This window comes from Gadus morhua, chromosome 14, assembly GCF_902167405.1.
Source record: "Gadus morhua chromosome 14, gadMor3.0, whole genome shotgun sequence".
Classification (NCBI taxonomy): domain Eukaryota; kingdom Metazoa; phylum Chordata; class Actinopteri; order Gadiformes; family Gadidae; genus Gadus; species Gadus morhua.
This window is the reverse complement of record NC_044061.1, coordinates 14,791,379-14,811,387: the sequence shown is the minus strand read 5'-3', so window position 1 is coordinate 14,811,387 and position 20,009 is coordinate 14,791,379. Positions and strand designations below refer to the sequence as shown.

The 20,009-nt window shown below is 43.2% G+C and overlaps 1 protein-coding gene across 4 annotated transcripts in view; it reads left to right on the top strand.

Moving 5' to 3' along the window:
- LOC115558374 (protein diaphanous homolog 3) overlaps window positions 1–13,445 on the top strand; it is a 235,635-nt gene extending 222,190 nt beyond the window's left edge. For all 4 annotated transcript variants that reach the window (XM_030376446.1, XM_030376444.1, XM_030376445.1 and 1 more), the window contains one exon: window positions 11,882–13,445. In XM_030376446.1, coding sequence (XP_030232306.1) covers window positions 11,882–12,402 — 521 coding nt within the window. In that variant the 3' untranslated portion in view covers window positions 12,403–13,445. The remainder of the gene's footprint in view (window positions 1–11,881) is intronic.
- The last annotated feature ends 6,564 nt before the right edge of the window (window positions 13,446–20,009 follow it).

Genomic DNA, 20,009 nt, shown 5'->3' with positions numbered 1-20,009 from the left:
CACAAGCACACACACCATCACCCCCACACACACCGACAGACACACAACATCAATATGGCTGACCCGAGTGTAGTGTTATAATGTAGTATAAGGGGCATTACTAAAAAAATAGTTTTTTGTCTAATCCATGCCTTGATAATTACACTCTGGTACCAACTCTATTACTAAATGCACCACATACACTGACACACATATACTTATATACACACACACACACACACACATATTTATGCACAAACATGCCCTGCTTACACTCTCCTTCATTGTGTCCTGAATATTTAATGTAGGAGATGATGAATAAATGAGAGTACTGGTGGGCTACAGACCTTTAAAACAGCCCACCACTGTTCTGTCTCATCATTTGTCTTCCCATGTTGTCCCAGTTAGGTTGGTTTAAGCGTTTTTTTTATTAATGGGGAATTTTCATTTAAATATAAAAAAAAACGTTATTGTTGCATTATTCAGCCTTTCCTGATTGATGCATTGGAACTGCCACTTAATGGTAAATTCATTGTGAAGCACGGATTTTTCCCCACAACTAATATTTTTAAGCATTCGAGTATCTTCCAGCAACCCTCAGTCCTCTTAAGGCTGACGGTGGACATAACCTTCCTGTGTTGTGGCACGCACACTGAAATCACATGACCTACACAATAAAAGCCCTCCGCCCCTGTCCTCCTGGAATATAATGTGGAAGGACCAATGGAGTTCTTCCTGAACAAACTCCCACTCCCTAAGTGTTTTATGGCCCGTTGAAACGACAGCTGTCACATGGGAACGCTTTTATTCCACGACTTCACAGATGGTTTGAATAGCGTTCCGTTTTGGAAAATATACGAGCGGCAGGGAGATGATGTTGTAAACAAGGGACGCCAGGGGACCGTTTTCGACCGCACAAACTGCATCTGCCATCTTTAACAGCTCCGCATCAGACAGGTATTTTATAGCATTCAGTTATGCGGGTGCCTTGTAGATACCTAACCCCTAGATTCTCCTCAATACTGGAATCCGTAGAGACTTGTGCAGTCACTTTGAATTTGAAAACTGACTGATGGAGTGGATCTTAAGGTGGCAGGAGTGTGTAAAGATTACCTGGTTTGTGGTGCTGGGGTTGGTTTATTGGGCTTCTATAACAGATCCAACAAGGTCATGGCAGCATTATCCATATTCCTTTCTGTCAGTGTGCCCTTGAGCAAGGCGCATCCTGCCATCTGGAAGGTTACCAGAAGCGTGTCATCCTCTGTGCTGCTCATCTATCACAGGTTTACGTCCAGACGGTCTAATTACCATACAGGTCTTTATGTCCTGCATCAGCATAAGAACACAGCAGCCCATAACATATGGAATCATCTAAAGATCAATCATTTATAGACTCCTATACATACCAATATGATATAAACTAATCGAATTATGCTTAAACTCTAAATCCTGATACAAAGCAATTATCTATATACTCGCTTGCAATACAAAAACTTTATACAAGGGTTATCAAGGTGTGCTTTAAACATCAGAAAATTATGTTTCACCAAATCCCTTTCAATTTCCTGTCATTTCAGTCTAGCAATTTCCTTTTATTCCTTCAACCAATTTAATGAGCATTTATTTAAACCTTGAGGCAAGATATCTTGACATGTGTAGTGGATAAGCTTCTTTGGTTTTACCCTTTCCATTGGTGTGTTATATAGCTTATAGTTCAGGTATATTGTGTGCTAAACTACAAAGCTTAAAGTCTGCACCACCACTCTTGCCCACAGAAAACCCTTTCCTGAACGGCCTGAAACTGGCCTGAAACTCAGCGTTTACTTCCATGATTTGGTGACATCACAGAAGCACAGAGGTGCTACCTCATGGCTAGTTTTAGGCACCCTCGAACAAAACTGGTTAAAGAGGTGAATCCGTGTATGGTTCGTTCTTTGGATATTCCGATTTAAAACAAAATCAGAAAAACCAAATAACAGAGTCGTTTTTTGGTTTTTCTGATTTGGTTTTGAAACGGAAAAAGGGCAAAAGGAATAAACAAATAAACTGCATTTTTCTGTTTTTTAAATCAAAACGTGAATACTGAATAATCCAGTTGCTTGTTTTGTTTGTGTGATATTTAGATAAAACCACAATGAATGCCGGGAAAAGGGCACGTGGTTTGAAAAAAATACATATAAAGATGTTTCAAACTTTCCATTGAGTCTCGCATTCTACAATGGCCAGCTTTATTGTTTTCCGTGGGAGCCGGCGACTTAGTCTGCGAGTGGACGATATGACCGTGGAGAAGATCGCCATGATGTTCCAGGTGGCTGTTTACTAAGAAACCTAGCTGGTCATAAAACATTTAAATACATCTAAATGACAAGTAGCCTACATATTGTACAATAGGCTACATAGAAGAAGAAAGGAACTAGATTTCTTCTTCGAAGGTTGTGCTCCACACAGAACCTCCTCACCGTCATAACGGAGCACTTCGGTGCACCAGATTGCTTTAGAGCGGTACTGATCTCGTCGTGTGTCTTTCCATTGTCAATTAGTTCACGAATAAAATCCCCATATGGTTCAAGTGCGGCCATAACTAAGGCTAAATATAATTGGACAGTCTATTGCTGGTTTAGGTGGTAGGCTCTTTTTTCTTCGCTCGTTGCGTTCTGCCTTCTGGTGTAGCCTACAAATGTATCTATTTTTGTTTTTCTGTTTCGGGTTTAAAAAACCAACAAACAAAACACAAACACAAATGAAATGCCGTTTATTTGTTTATTCCTTTTGCCCTTTTTCCGTTTCAAAACCAAATCAGAAAAACCAAAGAACGACTCTGTTATTTGGTTTTTCTGATTTTGTTTTAAATCTGAATATTCAAAGAACGAACCATGCACGGATTGAGGTGGTCGGTGAAGTTTGGTTCTGTTATCACCATGCCGAGGAGACAGTGTTGTCATCAGTGCGAAGGGCAAATTCCCTTTTGTATGGAATTCCAACGGACGACAACTTTCAGAATCTTTGGTTCCAATTTATTTAGACTGTTCCCTTCATTTTGAAGATCACAAATTGTAAGAATGCTTTATTAGTTCATTTGTTCTGTTTACAACAAACAAGGTAGCTGCTAGCGAGTATTCAAGTGTTGGTTGAGGTGTAGACCCAGTGTGAAAGCTACCTAGTGTTCAAATGTTTAGGTTTATCAGTATCTGTAGGCTTTAGCTAACTTGCCAGCTCTTATTATTATTTTTTCTAATGTATTGGTTAGTCAGCTGTACCCCTCGGCCAACTTAGTAGATCATGTTATTGGGTTGAGATGTTTTTGTGAGTCTGCTCTAGGCCTCGGCTAATTTGCTTCCTAACGTTAGTATTCAAATATTTTGGAGTGGGAAGTTTGATTTATGATTATACAAGCTGTAAGGTTACAGCAGCAAAAACACTTATTTATTAGTATTTCTTGTGCTCTGATCAACTGCTCTCCCTTTCATGTTGTGCCTTTTGCTTAGCTCTGTTACATGGAGGGTGTTCTCTATATACCCAACAGTTAAGTTTTTCCAGAGTTCCACAGGCTGTATCTAATACAAGAACATTGTGTGGGTGTGTGGACTTATGTTTACATGAGTATGTGTTGTCAGGCTGTCTTCTAGGGTCACGTTCCCCAAGACCAAGAAGGATGAATGCACAGTGAAACATAAAACAGGCCCTACCTCGGCTTTGCATATTTTTAACAATTATGGGCACACTTTAAATATGTACAATTTAGATGGATTCAGAAAAGTTCAATCTCTAAAAAAAAGTGACTATATAAATGCAGTATTTTACAGATTATGTGGAAGACCCGATGAGGTTAGTCTTTGATGAGGCTTGTCTTTTGATGAGGTGGTGGAGGACCCAGCGCCATTTGTTGAGTTTAAGAAATCCCAATACCGGAGCCAACATACTGTCCAGCCAGATGAGGAATCTTCCTGCATATGTTGGGTACAACACAAAATGAGTGACAATCCGGACATATCTAAGTAGCTAGATATGTCCGGATTGCAAAAAATTGATATTTTTCAAAAAACACGTTCCTGACAAATGTTTAAGTTGTTCTGCAGCAGTTAACAGTTTGGGAATAATAAGGTGTATTTTTAACATTAAATCATGTAACCTTATCATAGTAGCACCTCTAAATGAATGCATTATACAACTTCATATTTAAAATTATATCAACATATATTTTGTCAATAAACTACCGAAAATGGATTAACAGCATCTCTACACCTTAATCCTTATTAGAAAAACTTGGGTCTATTAATAGGCAAATAAAAAACTCCTCATGGAAACACTCCTCACCATTATATATATTCCAAGCATGGGTTAACCATACAACCCTATCCAGAGCGCCGTTCAATCATAACACTTGTGTTATTATAAATGGCAAACAACATTGGTGATATTCAACCCGTAATAGATTAAAACATGTTCAGCTTCAATGATATAGGTTATACTTTGGAAGATCAACATAATCACATAATAACCATAATCACCATAATCACTTTTGCCTTCGACGCACAAGCTTAATCGAAATTACCTAAACATTCCAATCTTCCAGTCATATATGTTGTGAGTAAAATACGTATCAGGTTATGGAGGAATTACATGTTTCCCAATTAGTTATAGCTCCAACACTAGTCAGAAATTACACATTCACTAAAAGTGCCTATTGAATTGCAGAAGCTCGTACTGTGTCAACAGAAACTTCAGTGATGTAAATATGTAATTTGAAAAACAATATCACTAGGTACCATACAATACACTAGCCATTTCCATCCGCATCTGCCGTCATGATGCTAATGTTATTTTAATATTGGCAGCCACAACACCACACCTATTGACTGGATTGGTTGGCGTCCGACATTGCTCTATGGCATCTGAATGTCTTTCAGAGCTTCTAGTTGGTATACAGAAGTGTCAAAGCTGTTTTATGTTGTTAAGTTCATTTTGCACTTGAACTGATTTATATTTGAACATAAATATTACATGGACATGTAAATATTTCACCATAGGGCATCTTAAAGTCACTTACAACCAACTTTTGATATACTCCCGTACAAAACAATGACATACAAACTTAGCCCCTATAAACTGGGTCAGTGACTCAGGTTTCAACAGCCCTGAGTTGTTTCCAACATGTATTTTCCCTGGTCTTGGCAGCATTTGAGACGCTGCTATGTTGTGTTATCTCTCCCGCCCCCCAAGCCAAGCCCCTGTCAACTACATATACTTTACAATAAAAAAAACTAATCAGAAAACACAAAACCACCATGGGACCTTGGTTCATCTGCTGAGCCAGTCTGGCTCATTTCGGCTCCAAGTAATGAGCACGGTCAGATGTTTTTCTTACTTGATGGGGCATTCATGCAGTGTAGAGAATAAGTCACTTGCCTGTCTGTGTGATGGTAGACCTGCCCGTCCTCTCCCTTTCCAGTAAGAATGATCAAATGCTTCATCGTTTACAAGCAGAGATCAAGATAGGGAAGAGATGATAATGAAGGCTTATTGGAAATATTCCAAGTGGTAAATTGACCAAATGATCAGCCATGGGAGATGGTGGCTTTCCCTCCCTAGAGATTTTCAGATGAAGAAAAATAACAGCCTTTTGCTCTCCCTCCATTGGACAGCACCTTTTTATGGTTGGACATATGCCATCACATTGCACATTTTTATAGTCTTATGTGCTTCTATTTTAGGTAATCTCTATATTCTCCCTAGATACAGAGCAGCCATTAAAGCTGTTTCATAGGACAAGACCTCATGCTATGTAATTTGATTACTTTCCTTCATGTTTTATCCATCGTCGGATTAATGAACCTCATGGAATATCAGCTGTTATCTCGAAGGGACCGTCTTTCTTTAGACATTTATCCATTGCCTAACATTCCCCTGCATCACCCAACATTATCCAGGATGACCCTGCTTGAACCCAGCATGACCCTTTCATTACTCAGTATGATCCTGCTGTACCCGGCATGACCCTGCATTACCTGGCATGACCCTGCTTCACCCAGAATGACCCTGCTTCACCCAGAATGACCCTGCTTCACCCAGAATGACCCTGCTTCACCCAGAATGACCCTGCTTCACCCAGAATGACCCAGATTTAACCAGAATGACCCCTGCATGACCCAGATTTAACCAGAATGACCCTGCTTCACCCAGAATGAGCCTGCATGACCTTGCTACACCCATCATGATCTGGCTTCACCCAGAATGAGCCTGCATGACCCTGCTTCACCCACCATGCATCCCCTTGCTCTCATTGTATTACAGGGTCATGGTAATTCCCTTCCATTTTCCTGGTCCTCTAGTGAGACCTTTTAGCTAATTCATCTGCTGCAGTTGCCAATATGTTTTTGGATGCTTCTCTCATACATCGTGAAGTGCTTATCACTCGACTTGGCGTGAAGTTTACATTTTCATGGAGACAAAATCTCTCCATCTCTCCAAACTAATTTAACATAAATCACTAACAAATAAACACTGGTACCATGTAAATATTATAAGCCAATGCTGCTGTCCCTCTGCAGGTTGAGTGATGTGTTAATTCAGACAAAATCGGCATCACATCAATAGCACGCTGCTGTACATCCAGTTGTAGTCCTAGTGATTGGTCTCCCGGTCGTCTGTCGTCAGAATTATCAAATGAACTTCTCCAGAGGACGTGTGGGATGTAAGAGATGAAGCGATGCATATCAGCTTCATTTGAAACCACAGATGTAAATGGAGTGAATGATCTGACAAGAGGGAATATGAATTATTTAAATTTTCTTCCTCTCTATTTACAAGTGAAATTAACTCTTGAATTAACACTCCTCGTATCAGATACGAGGACCCCCCCCCCCACACTTATTTTTCACTGCGGCTGTGTTAAGCAGAGCTCAAAATATCGTAACAATACTGTCAAACGGAAAAGCGGTTATTAAGCGATTTAGAATTGAGAGGATGCTCCCAAGACAACGGTTCAGCAGTGCAAGTGTCGAAGCCAGAGCTCAAGCAGGGGAGGGAGACCTCGTGCCTGGGGACGAGGCTTGTTTTACATCTTGTAGACGTGTTTTACAGCTCTGGCTGAAGGCTAAAGCTAAGGAGTGGGCCGATGGCAGAGAGAGCGGGCGTAGGGCGGCCAAGGTGGATCTGCCAGCTCTCATCATAGCCGTAGGCAAAGTTCTGTAGCCTGTTAAGAAGGAGCAGGGTGTCTGCTCCTTGATGAGGTGTCTTGTTAAAGTATGGTGAGCGTTATGTTATGTTCGCCTGGGACTCTCGGGCCAGACATTGCGCCGCTGCTCAGAGCCTTGTGGATCAGGCCCTGCCGAACTGCTAAGCATTACCGTCGCAATAAGGAGTGAGTAACCAGGGCCTCTGAAATTCTGTCCTGTTACGTGAATACCGGATTACAAAAGGTTCAGACACTCCTGCTTGTTCTCACCTGGCTCACTCTGTTGTCACTGGTCTATTTCACCTGCTTTACTCTCATCATCTGGCTCACTCTTTTGTCGCTTGGCTCCCTCTCTTGTCACCTGGTCCACTCTGTTGTCATTTGTGTCTCATTTCGACCAAGCGGTGCCGTATGGTTTGGTGCGGCTTGGAGCGGGACTGCTCGGTTACGCTGAATCTGACTCGTGTTTCCACCGCCGGCACCACCCTTATGGTAGGGCGGGGTTTAAGCTGGATGGCGATAGCCGCGGCAGCTACGTTAGCATCGTGACATCATAGCAGCGCGACACAGTGGTCTTCCAAGAATTTCAATGAAATAGAAGAACTGGACAAATTAAACAAAGAGCAACTATGGAGGACATCCAAGAAGGAGGGCAAACTTTTGTGCAACATTTTCTTCAAGGAACAGCTTTCGTCGTCGTCCAGAAATACCTTGCGGGTAATGTGTTTGTTTGTTCTTATCCCCCTGTCGCACAGAAGTGAAGATTCTGTCGACCAATCAATGGTCTGCGTTTGTAGCCTCACCTTTTCGGTACCCTTCCAGACTGCTTAGTAACCCAACGGAGGAGTGCCGAAAGATAGGTGCGGCTCAGCACGCTTATTTTAGCACCCTGGCCAACTTTTGGCGGTGGAAATGCCAATATAAGCGAATCGCATCGAACGGCACTGCTCGTGGAAATTAGGCATTGGCTCATTCTGTTGTCCCCTGTTCCACTCTGTTGTCACATGGCTCACTCTGTTATCACCTGGTCCACTCTGTTGTCACCTTCCCCACTCTGTTATCACCTGGTTTCTTCTGTTATCCCCTTGTTGACTTTCTTGTCACATGGTTCACTCTGTTATCACCTGTTCCACTCTGTTGTCACATGGCTCACTCTGTTATCACCTGGTCCACTCTGCTGTCACCTTCCCCACTCTGTTATCCCCTTGTTGACTTTCTTGTCACCTGGTTCACTCTGTTGTCAATGTACAGTAGCAAAGGTAACAAGTAAGGCGGCACTTTTATTAAGTAAGAAATGCTTCAGCTTCTTCCATTTACTATACCTAATCTACAACGAAGAAGGACGTGCTGGGAAATGCAGCTCTATGCTGCGTCACTTATTTCTCCTGTATTCCCCTCCCGAAGAGACGTGTGTCTGATTGGGATGTGATGCATGATCCAGTGATGGGCCCCCCTCCCATTCAGGGTGACCTCTGTCTTGGGGCGCCGAGATGGATGGGAGGCTGGGAGAATAGATGGATGGATGGATGGATGGATTGATGATGAGGGCTATGTTTGGGCTCTCTGTGTGCGGTGTTGTGACGTCTTACTCGTCAGAACGTACTTTGCAGTGCGTCTTTGCATGGAGTGTTCTGGTGTTTGTGTGTGTCCGTGTGCACGTGTCAGTCCCTCTTTAACCTCTCATGAATTAGTTTGGGCTTAAATTGTTTTGAATCCAGTTTTCAAAGGTTGCAAAGAAATTGTGGGATTCTGTTTGCCTGCTACTTTGTATTCTGCTTCTGTTCTGTGCGCCGTGCTTGTGGGGCGGAGGTGAAGGAAAGACGGTGATTGGATGGATGCAACATTTTGCAACCCTTATGTTTGTTTACTGTCCAGTTTGTTTTTGGTACATTCATTGATATATATTAGTGCAATGCAGTTTTTTACTTTGGCCTGTAATTTTTCTGGTTGTGAAACTGGTCATGCATTCAAAGTGGCATCAAAAAAAGTCCTAAATGTAACTAACTTAAACCTTTAGATGCTGTGGGCAGTGGGAGACGGAACCCACAACTGTTTGACTGGGAGTCGGACCCCCGAACCACTAAACAAGACAGTGTGGGTCTGGTTTCAGTGTGAGAGCAGTCCCTGATTAAATCAGAGCGTATGGTTAGCCTCTGAACCCCTATCCCTGGGATCTTCTCAAGACTTTAGTCAGGCAGCAAAATGTTTTTTCAGTGTGTGTGTGTGTGTATGTGTGTGTGTATTTGTGTGTGCACGAAAGTGCACAAACCTTTTGTCTAAGTACTGGTTATTTCGCTATTTCTGGAATTTTATTTTGCCTTTCCTTGAGTGTGTGTCTGTGGATTTGTCTGTTACTTAAATATTACCTTTCTTGTTTGTGTGCGTGTATTCCTGCCTCTCTTATTTATTTGTCAGAGGTTATGTTCAGGGACGTCCCCTGTCAGCCAGACCCATAAAACACACTGTCATGTCACACTGGCCCTGCTCCAAACTCATTACCTATGGGCTGGCTCTCTCTCTCTCGCTCTCTCCTTCTCTCTCTCTCCCCGATCCCCCCATCCCCATCAGGACTAGGGTTCACTGAAACTGTAAATGCGATGGCATATCCCCACAAGGTCACATGAATATGGATCCACCCTCTGCCTCTCTCCATAGCTCTATGTCTCTCTCTCTCTCTCTCTCTCTCTCTCTCTCTCTCTCTCTCTCTCAATTGCGTCTCTCTCTATAACTCTGTCTTTCTCAATGCTCTCTGTCTCAATATATCTACCCTCCATTTCACTTTAACACACACTCCTCTCACTCACTCACTCACACACACGATCCTTAAATCCCACACACTTGAACACAAATATTCAGTGCAGACACCCTCACGCACTAATACACAAACACACATGTTCATTGATACAAATTTTGAAATCTAGGTCACAACAGTCCAGGGCTCACCAAAAAGTGACAACCAATAGTTGTCACTTCTTGACAACTATTGGTTGTCAAGAAGCACTGGGGAATTATTGAAAGGATGTAAACAAATATGTACTTACTGAATAGTAAAGCATTGTGCTGGTGTTTAAGGAGTCGGTAGCCATATTCAAAGAATACAGTGTGAGACGTCACTTTGAGAAAAAACATGGAGAAAAATAATACAATATGCCATTTGCGGAGAAAGCCACAACATCACAGGAGTTGCAAGCTAACAACAAGGACTTATTGACATTATCGTTGGAACCTGGGATAATGTCACTAAAGCTAGTGATGTGCTGCCCCACAAAGAAGCAAAAAACACGTCAGGCCATTCTTCTAGGGAGAATTCATCAAATAATTTGGTGTACCACCATAATTTGTCCTGCAAAGAATTGGCAGTTGCTAAAGACAGAGCAACATATATATACATTTTTTAAGAGCATCTCTATCAGGCATCAGCTCCCTTTAAAAGTCTCTATCGGTGCTTGGTGCGACAAAATCACCGTTAAAAATGTTAAACGTTCCGTTTAACATTAATCTTATTTTTACAATCTACGTCATCCAGCAAGCCTTTGGAGAATGGAAATTCAGGGTTTCAGATGCATGGAAAAGAGCCGGCAAAGTGGTTTCATAATCACTCGTCACTCGTGCTGATTAACAATACTAAGCGGGTGGACATTCTACCCAACCAGAAACATCTCTAAATGCACAATAGGGTGCAGATCGGGGAGATTATTTTAGTTATGATATAGCTCCATAGCAGAGAGCATTTAGTCTCTGTCTTAATGTGGCGCTCCGCATTTTCGCCACTCACTGATACGACAACAACTACCTAGCATCCCCAATCATCCCTTCAATATTCAAGAGATCACCCAAAGGCAAATTAGCAGAAACCTAGGTTATTATTTTGTAATAATATGAACTCGCCATGTTCAAATTACAATTAATGCCTTTTTTACTTTTATTCTGATCAATGTTGATGAGGATTACTTTATGTCATTGTTTTATATAAAAATAAAATAAGAAATCAACGTACAATATAATGTCCCCCACTGCAGTAGAACACAAAAAATTACTCTCAGCCATCATGGTTTTTGCTAAGAAATGTATCGAAATCGAAATGCGTGAAGACATTGAAGATTCTTAATGTGCCCTGCATGGAAAATATTTGCACTGATGTTTGGAGAATCTCTTGAGGTTGTTCTTCACAAAATGGAGATGGAGTGGGATGGGTGTGTGTGGGGGGGGGGTGATTTCATTGAGTTTCTTTTGAAGCTTCATCAGCACATCCATTTGATTATTGACTGCATGTCACTCCATGGGCAAAATAGATTGACGTGTGTGTGTGTGTGTGTGTGTGTGTGTGTGTGTGTGTGTGTGTGTGTGTGTGTGTGTGTGTGTGTGTGTGTGTGTGTGTGTGTGTGTGTGTGTGTGTGTGTGTGTGTGTGGGAGATGAATTACTCGCTTGCTTCCTTTATTTTATTTGTTGCTTGTTTTGTTCCCCACCTTTTCCTTTTCCTAGTCTCTCTCTCTCTCTCTCTCTCTCTCTCTCTCTCTCTCTCTCTACATACAGCGTAAGGGCTAGTCTCTGTCTTTTCCATGCATATCGATTATAGATTTGATTCATTCCTGGCTCAACTTTCTGATGCTGATTTTGTCTTCCCCTTCTCTGACTCACTCCTCCCGCCCCCTCCCCCCCCCCCCTCTCTCTCTCTCTATCCTCCCTCCCTCTCTCCACCTCTTCTCCCTCTCTCTCCTCTCCTACAGAGAACATCAGACCAGCTGTGCAGGGCTTCATCTCCCCCCTCAGCCGAGGCCCCGGAGGTCCCGGTACCAGAGGGCCCCCAACTAGGGGCCCCTGCAAGACCACCACCACACACATGGAGAGAGATAGACCAACTGAGAGAGAGAGACCTGTGGAGAGGGAGAGGCCGGCCGAGAGAGATAGAGCTGCAGAGAGAGAGAGAAAGGTAGAGAGAGAGATATATGCAGAGAGAGAGGGACCAGGAGAGCGAGATAGAGCTGCAGAGAGAGAGAGGCTGGTTGAGAGACATAGACCCGCAGAGAGAGAGAGACCACGAGAGAGAGATAATCAGAGAGAGCGGCTGGGAGAGAGAGGGAGGATGGCTGAGAGACATAGGCCTGCAGAGAGAGAGATGGAAAGCAAGACGGAGAGTAATATAGTGGTTGAATCTTTGGCAACAGGTTGTAAACAGTCGCCTTCATGTTCCTCGCTAAAAGGAGATTCTGATGTGGATGCCCTGCTGGCAAGACTCAGAGCTCTGTAGGAGGAACACACGCATGTTCAGACAACTAGTAGCATGCCTCTAGCATTAAGGTTATTAGCAGTGGTTACTAGCACGCTTAATGCCCAGCAAACACATGTCTTGAAAGACATTCCACGGATGGCCAATCTTTCTCTAGGACTAATAACAGCATTGGATAATGATAAAGTCTCACAGTGGCGTGGTCTTGGCAGTCCGGTGTGATTGTACCAGATTTACCAGCTAGTGGAAGATCCAGCAGATACTGAGAAATCACTGAGCACTTACTCATTGAAAACTTTGTCTGTAGCACAGCCTCAATTATAGACGTTAGCGTTGCCTTATGTCTGTACACATTCTGCTCTTCAATTGGTCCTATTTAGCTTTATTCATAAACACTACAGGTATAATTGTCATTTATTGTTGTCAACTGTGTCTTTAAGTACAAAAGAGAAAACATTGTAATTCATGTTTATGTTTTCAAACTTTATTTCTAACAAGGGTACAAATGTCTCAAAGTTCTTGAAAACTGAGTAGTTAGTTTGTGTTGATGATTGTGTTTTGTTTTGGTTTGTATTTGTCCTTTCATCTATTTGAAATCTCTTCCGTCCACACCGGACTAAGAATGGCTGTGCACAACTTTTGTATTTAATCGGTCACACGTAGATTTGTATTTTCTATACTACTATAAAAATTAAGATTTTTTCACTTTTCTAAGGACAACAGCGAGAGAGCTTTGTGTTTGTGCTGTCCTGGGTTTTGATGTCTTTCCAGAGTTGAGTGTATGTTTTTGTGTATGTATGTATATACTTATGTGTGTATATATATATATATATATATATATATATATATATATATATATATATATATATATATATGTACGCACACTCTGAATGGGTGTGCCTCTTATGTTTGCTTATGAGCATACTTGGAAACGCTTGGAGAGGTGATGTTTAATCATATAATCATCTCCAACGTTTGGATAAACAGTGAAACTCTGCTTTGTTATACAGCCATCTCATCTTGAGTTTTGTAGACATATTTACAATAAAGCAAGGTAAAAAATATCCATGCATGGCATCTCATTTTATTTAATACTTTTGGCGATGACTCTGAAGTATCAAACTAGATGGAAGAACATCTCTGCTAGATGAAATATATCATTAAAGGAAAATTTAGGGTTTCTTCAACCTGGAACCCCTTTGGATTATTTTATTTTAAATTGGCCCAATTCAGAGTGAGACTTGGTTGTTGGCCCACTTCAGAGCAGACTTTGTTGGACACTAAACAAACAGAACAGAATCAAGCAAAAGGGCAACAAAAAAGTTTTTTATCCTTAGATTAGAGCCCGCCACTATGGCCTAATTATTCTGGAGCTACAGTTTAATCTTTTGTACTAACACAGCACCAGTACAGTGCATACCCATACTAGTACGCAAGCACTGGGTTACAAGATAAAAAAGTTATGGAAACGGGCTAACTTCTGAATGATCAATTATACAAATAATTACACAGATAATCAAATAACAATGTACCAATAATGAATAAACCGGAATTAAATTGGAAATAGGCAGATGCCTCCGTTGAGTGGTAAAGGAAATGTAACGGGTTCAATGAAAACCCATGCACACGCTCACACGCCACACTTCGTATTTCTCACGCAGAGAAATTACCAGGATAGAGCCCATGCACCAACTTGCGCCGCTATTTAACAGTGGAAGGGTAGGAAGCAAATGGGTTCCCCGTACGTAGGGTGACCACCAGACATCCTCTTTTGCCCAGACATGCCCTCTTTTTGAGACATTTTAAAACAAAGAAGGAATTTCAAAATCGTCCGGGATTTTATTAAAGCCTCATGCATGTTCACATTTAATTTGCGTTGCGTTCCTCTGGGTCGGTCACAAACTAGTTAGGCTATGCCCTCCCCTACTCAGTTCTGTTCGCTTTGCATTGGTGGAAGTGAGTAGGGGGAATGGTTAAGTAGAGCCTTCAGATTGGACGGTTTGACTTTAGAGTTACCGTCATGTTTTGTATTTTTTTTTACCATTATTGTTTTATAGGGACAAACATTAACACATTTCTCCTACAGGGGATTGATAAAGTTCTATCTATTGAACAGAAAGAAACACTTGTCATACTTTACCGACTTTACCACAGCACTGGCCTACTGAATGCCACAGATATATTTTTAAGCATTGGACTGAATGCCACATAAATATATAATTATGTTTTTGCACGTTTGCAATGTTTAAAAGTTCAGGGAAAAGTATATGCCTCTACTGGTGTTGCTTAGGCCAGATGAGTGATTCAATGAATAGTAGACAGAATAGACTTTAAAGTTTATTTGGTAGCCCTGGACAGCCCTACTAAAAATATCAAATTATTTGTCTGATTTTTAATTCCTTGAGAGATCTCTCTGTCTCCACCTCCTCAAACTCCTCCTTCTCATCCTCCTTCATTCCTGCTCCACCTCCTCACTCTTACACATCAACTTCCTTGCTCTTCTCATCCACTTCATCAACATCCACCTCATCCTCACTCTCCACCTTCTATTGCATATCCTACTCCACTCCCACCTACTCATTCGCCTCTTCCTCATTCTGTTCCTCACCCTCCACAAACTCACTCTCCTCTCCATCGTCCTGATACTCAATAATCTTAACTCTGGTAGCAGACAAGCTCAAATCTGGGTTCACTTTATTCAACTTCATAAACGTGAACATAAACTCGGCCAGCATTAGTAGGCTTTTCCCAACAACAATCTGACACATCCTGCCGCTCACGACAGTCTTAGAGTGGCTCTGAATTTTTCAAAGGCACACCGTGAAAAGGTCCTGCTATAGCAAAGTAGAGATGAGATACTCTGTAAATAAATTTGAAAATATTTTATATAACGTCATGCATAAGGCTTAAGTTAATTAGGAACTAATCAATACCAAAACATTAAAATACATTTGTAGATGATTAATAAGTGCTATGTTAAAGGAACCCTATTTCAACTCAGGTGTGATGGTGACTAGCCATTACAAGCCATGTCAAAATATTCCCTCTAGTGACATTACATTTCGGAGTGTCCACCATGATGTAGGATTGATATAGATCACCCTACTAGTTGGTACAGTCCGCTGGATATGCTGGTAGGCCGAGCAATCAATCATTTATCATCTACAAATGTATATTAATCTTTTGCTAATGATTAGTTCATCATTAACTAAAAGCGTATTAATAACTCATGGCTGAAAGCTATTATAAAGTGCCACCCAAAGTTCTTTATACTAGTAGATTGCAACCAAAGAAACTGTAAACTCTGAAACTGGCTTTACTTTTAGAAGGAAGTCTGTCCCTCAGCTTCACTGATCAGAGCTTCAACGTGTGTGTGCTTGTGTGTATTGGTTTTTTGCTCAACAGCACAGCTGTGTGTGAATGTGTGTGTGTTTTTAGTTACTTTATCTGACCTCCTGTTGTTCAACTCTTTGTGTTTGTTGCAAATGAAGCGCGAACACGCCTCATCTTGGCGCACGTGAAACAATAAGAGTGCACGTGAAACAACGAGAGCGCACGTCTAAAAACATCATAGGAGACGCTGTTTCCCCGCAGCGCACAGCTCGGTCCCCAGCAGTTTGTTTTGTTTGTTTTGAATCCAAATGACTCCCTTTGTTTTTTAATTGGGCTATGTGTGTGTGTGTGTGTCTGTTCTAGTAAAGGTAGTAGCAAGGTCTTTGCTTTGTAGTGTGGTTGTTATAGTAAGGAACGCGTTTGAAATATGTGTAAAGAATAGTTTCTTTAGTATATACGTTGTAACATAACACACATCTCAAAAGCATCTTCTTTGTTCATTAAAGGACAATACCGGTCTGGCTGATCTGAACAACATAGCTATCTTTCTCTGTTAGCCTCACCAAAACATCCGTTACCAAAATAAGCTTTAACGTTCCTGCCAAGACTACTACGACCCCTAACCCAATGCAAGGTGTCTGTGTGTGTGTGTGTGTGTGTGCGTGTGCGTGTGTGTACGGGGCCTCCTGCTGTGTCAGGGGAGCCTCGAGAGGCTTGTCCTCCTGGCTTTGATCAACATGGAAACAGTAGCAGGGAGGGAGAGACAGGCAAGGGAGGGAGAGACAGACAGGGGAGAGAGGGTAAGGGTCCCCAGGGGAGTGATTAAGGTGTTTAGTTCACTCTAATGAGGTAGGCCGTCACGCCACACAGTCACCGCTGGACTACTTTAAACCACAAGAATACACCAGAGAGAGCACACTCACTCAGACGCACTGTTATCCCATGACGCGGCCCAGTCCAGCCGTAGCGTCACCTTGACAACCGAGCAAAACATCCGTGCCACCGAGTCGAAGTTTCAACAGTTTTGGAAGAAGAAGTGGCGGAAAAACAAAGAAGCGAAGCTTCTGTAAATAAAAAAGGTCTCTCTATCACCGCGCTGCGTGCCGGCGGTTTGACAGACCGCCGTCGTAGTTAAGTTGAAAGTCAATAACTAAAAATAACAAAAAATATTGCGGCTGTCACCGCCTTGACACTCATTAGATAGACGCCTATTAATCTGGCTAGCTCCGCGGCGCCTCACAGGTGCATCGCGACGGGGGGCCACGGCGGGTTCGGAACCGTAGCTTTTGATCCAGATCACGCCGGTACCTGTCTTCATTCACGCAATTAGCGACAGCTGAGCACAATCCAGCCGCACACCCGCGTTTATTCCCCGCTTTGATGCCGTACACAAACACAACAAGTCAACAGTTCTTTTGCTCGGTGTCTGTGACATGCTCAGAGTTTCTCGCTCGCGACTGCTACCCGCGCGACGTCTCTGTTCGTGGGCCTTGTGTTGTCTTTGTTCCCGTCTCATTGATTCTTTAACCATTTACGAACATCGTGGGATTTAATCCGTCAAATTGAACACGCGCCAGCCTGACTCCTCACTGAATGTGTGTCGTTATCATCAAGCCCCCCACCCCCCACCACCACCACCACCACCACCATGTTTTCAGCGATATGTTCTAGTATTTCAGCCGGGCCCCAGGTAACTCTTCTGTTCCATCCTGACCCCGAGTTCTGGAGAACCAGCTCACCATACTGAAGACTAAAGATGGCCCATGATCCGGTTGCTGCCACCATCTCCCAAACACACACACACCAACACACAGCGGCATCAGGCACACTCATTTCATGACGCTGCTGCATGCGTCATGTGTGTACGCGTGGCCCGTTGTGTACCTCTAAAGCCCCCCTCATCATTGATACCTGGCCCAGGACCCGCTGGCCTGTACTATGATGGTGTCATCAGCGCTTCGGTAAAAACAACAGCTTGGTCGTACGTGACCGGGATCGCACCCAGAACACGGGAACACCATTAGTGTGTGCCTCTTAAGTTCACATTCCCAGTCACGCACACAAACACACTAACGTGTGTGTGCTTGTGCGTGAGTGCGTGCGAATGCGTACGTGTGTGTGGATGAACTTGGGTGTTCCAGCAGGCATCCATGACAGGATTATGTTAACCCGGCAGAGAAGTGAGGAACGGAGATGAGAGGAACAGAGAAGATCAGGGAGAGAACAGAACACACTGACTGTCATGCTGAGTGCGACGCCTGGCTCATTACTCGCACAGAGCTCATCCGACTCCTGAAGGACGGCTACAACAACTGTTGAATTGGGGCACGTCCATTTAAACGGAGCTTATACATTATGTATTCAAATAATCACCCGGGATGAGGGTGTCACGACACCACCCAATCACTGAACGCCTCGCGAACGAATGCTCAGTAATTCCATTATCTTTATTAAAAAAGATAACCAGAGTGACAGATGCGTGCGTGTGGAGCACAAGTCCTGCCAGAGAGGAGGTTTGGAGTGTGTTTCAGTGTGAGGCTGCTGGCAGGCCATACCGCCACACAGCCATGTTCAGAAGACTCAGAGAGACGGGACGCTTCTGGGGAGACCTCTCTCCTCTGAACAAAGGAACAAAACATGGAGCTCTTCAGTCCTCCTGATGAAACCCTAGATCCCCTAGATGCAGGTGGCTGGTCTGAGGGGAGAAGCTCAATGGAGTCCTTTCCTCTTGCAAAGAGCCCCGCCGGGAGACAACCAGACACCCAGAGATAAACCCAGACCCTAATAACTTATTTTTTTTTCTTTTTTTTATGAAGCTAATGTTATACTCATCATTTAAATCCAGAACCCTGCTTACCACTTTTTTGCTACCACTTTTCAATCATTCTATGAGGTCTTAGTTGAGCCCTTTTGCATGTATATACATTCTTTCATTTTGATTGTATTGTATTTCTGGTGATCATTTCTTATTGCCATTTTTATTATGTATCTTATTTAGCTTTGGCTTTATGTGCTTGTAAATGAATGTTCCCCAATGCAAATTAAGCCCTTTGAATTTAATTGATACTCGGAAAGAGAAAAAACAGAGAACTAGAACGGAAAGAGAGGGAGAGACTTTGAAAGAAAATGAAACCCCAAAAGAGAAAAAAAAAGATACACAGAGAGAGAGAGAGAGAGAGAGAGAGAGAGAGAGAGAGAGAGAGAGAGAGAGAGAGAGAGAGAGAGAGAGAGAGAGAGAGAGAGAGAGAGAGAGAGAGAGAGAGAGAGAGAGAGAGAGAGAGAGAGAGAGAGAGAGAGAGAGAGAATAGAAGCTGACTGTGGCCCATCGCCAGCGAGAGTCTCTGATAACTCGACAGAGAACTGATGAATGGAATATTTCCCCGCACACAAAGCCCAGAATAAAGCCATTTAGGGGACACTGGAGCGCATAACAACCCCAGCTTAGGACTCGTTCCAAGGAAGGGCTGGCTGTCTCCTCCCCTGCTCCTCCTCTTCAACCTCCTCCTTCCCCCCTTCCTCGCCCTCCCTCCTTCTTCTCTTCCTTATCCCTCTCTTTCTCTGTCTCCTCACCTCGGGGTCTAAATGTATGCCACCACTGTGACACATACGCGCCAGACCGGGAGGGGTGGGGGGTGAGGGGGGGTGAGTGTGCTGCTTCTGGGAGGGGATGGGTCCTTCTGTCCTGGTGACGGCTAGCCTCACCGTGCATATGGTCGCCGCAGGAACCCACTGAACACCCACACTTTGAGACACACACAAACACACACACACACACATACACACACACACACACACACGCACACACACACCCACACACACACACACAAACCCACAGACACTCTTAAACACACACTCTAACACACACACTAACACACATAAACTCGACCACACACACACACTCGCACATGCACACTCTCTAACACACATGCACTACCACACACAGACTAACACACACACACTCTAAGATACAAATACACTATAGTACACACACCACACCACACACCAACCAAAAGCCCCCACAAAGATACACAAACACACATACACTCTGACATATACGAAGTACGGACAAGCGCGATCCGACACACACTGTAACACACATGGGTGTACATCTTGTGTTGTCCTCGCCCGTCCGCAGTCGGGGGGGCTGATCTCAGGCGACAGCGGCAGACGCACCCCAGCTGGTCTTCAGACCGGAGGACAGCTTCCTCCATGACAAGTAGGTCACACATGCTTGTCAACGTCTCCACGCACACACACACAGACGGATGGACACATCAGAGCCCTGCCGTTATCTT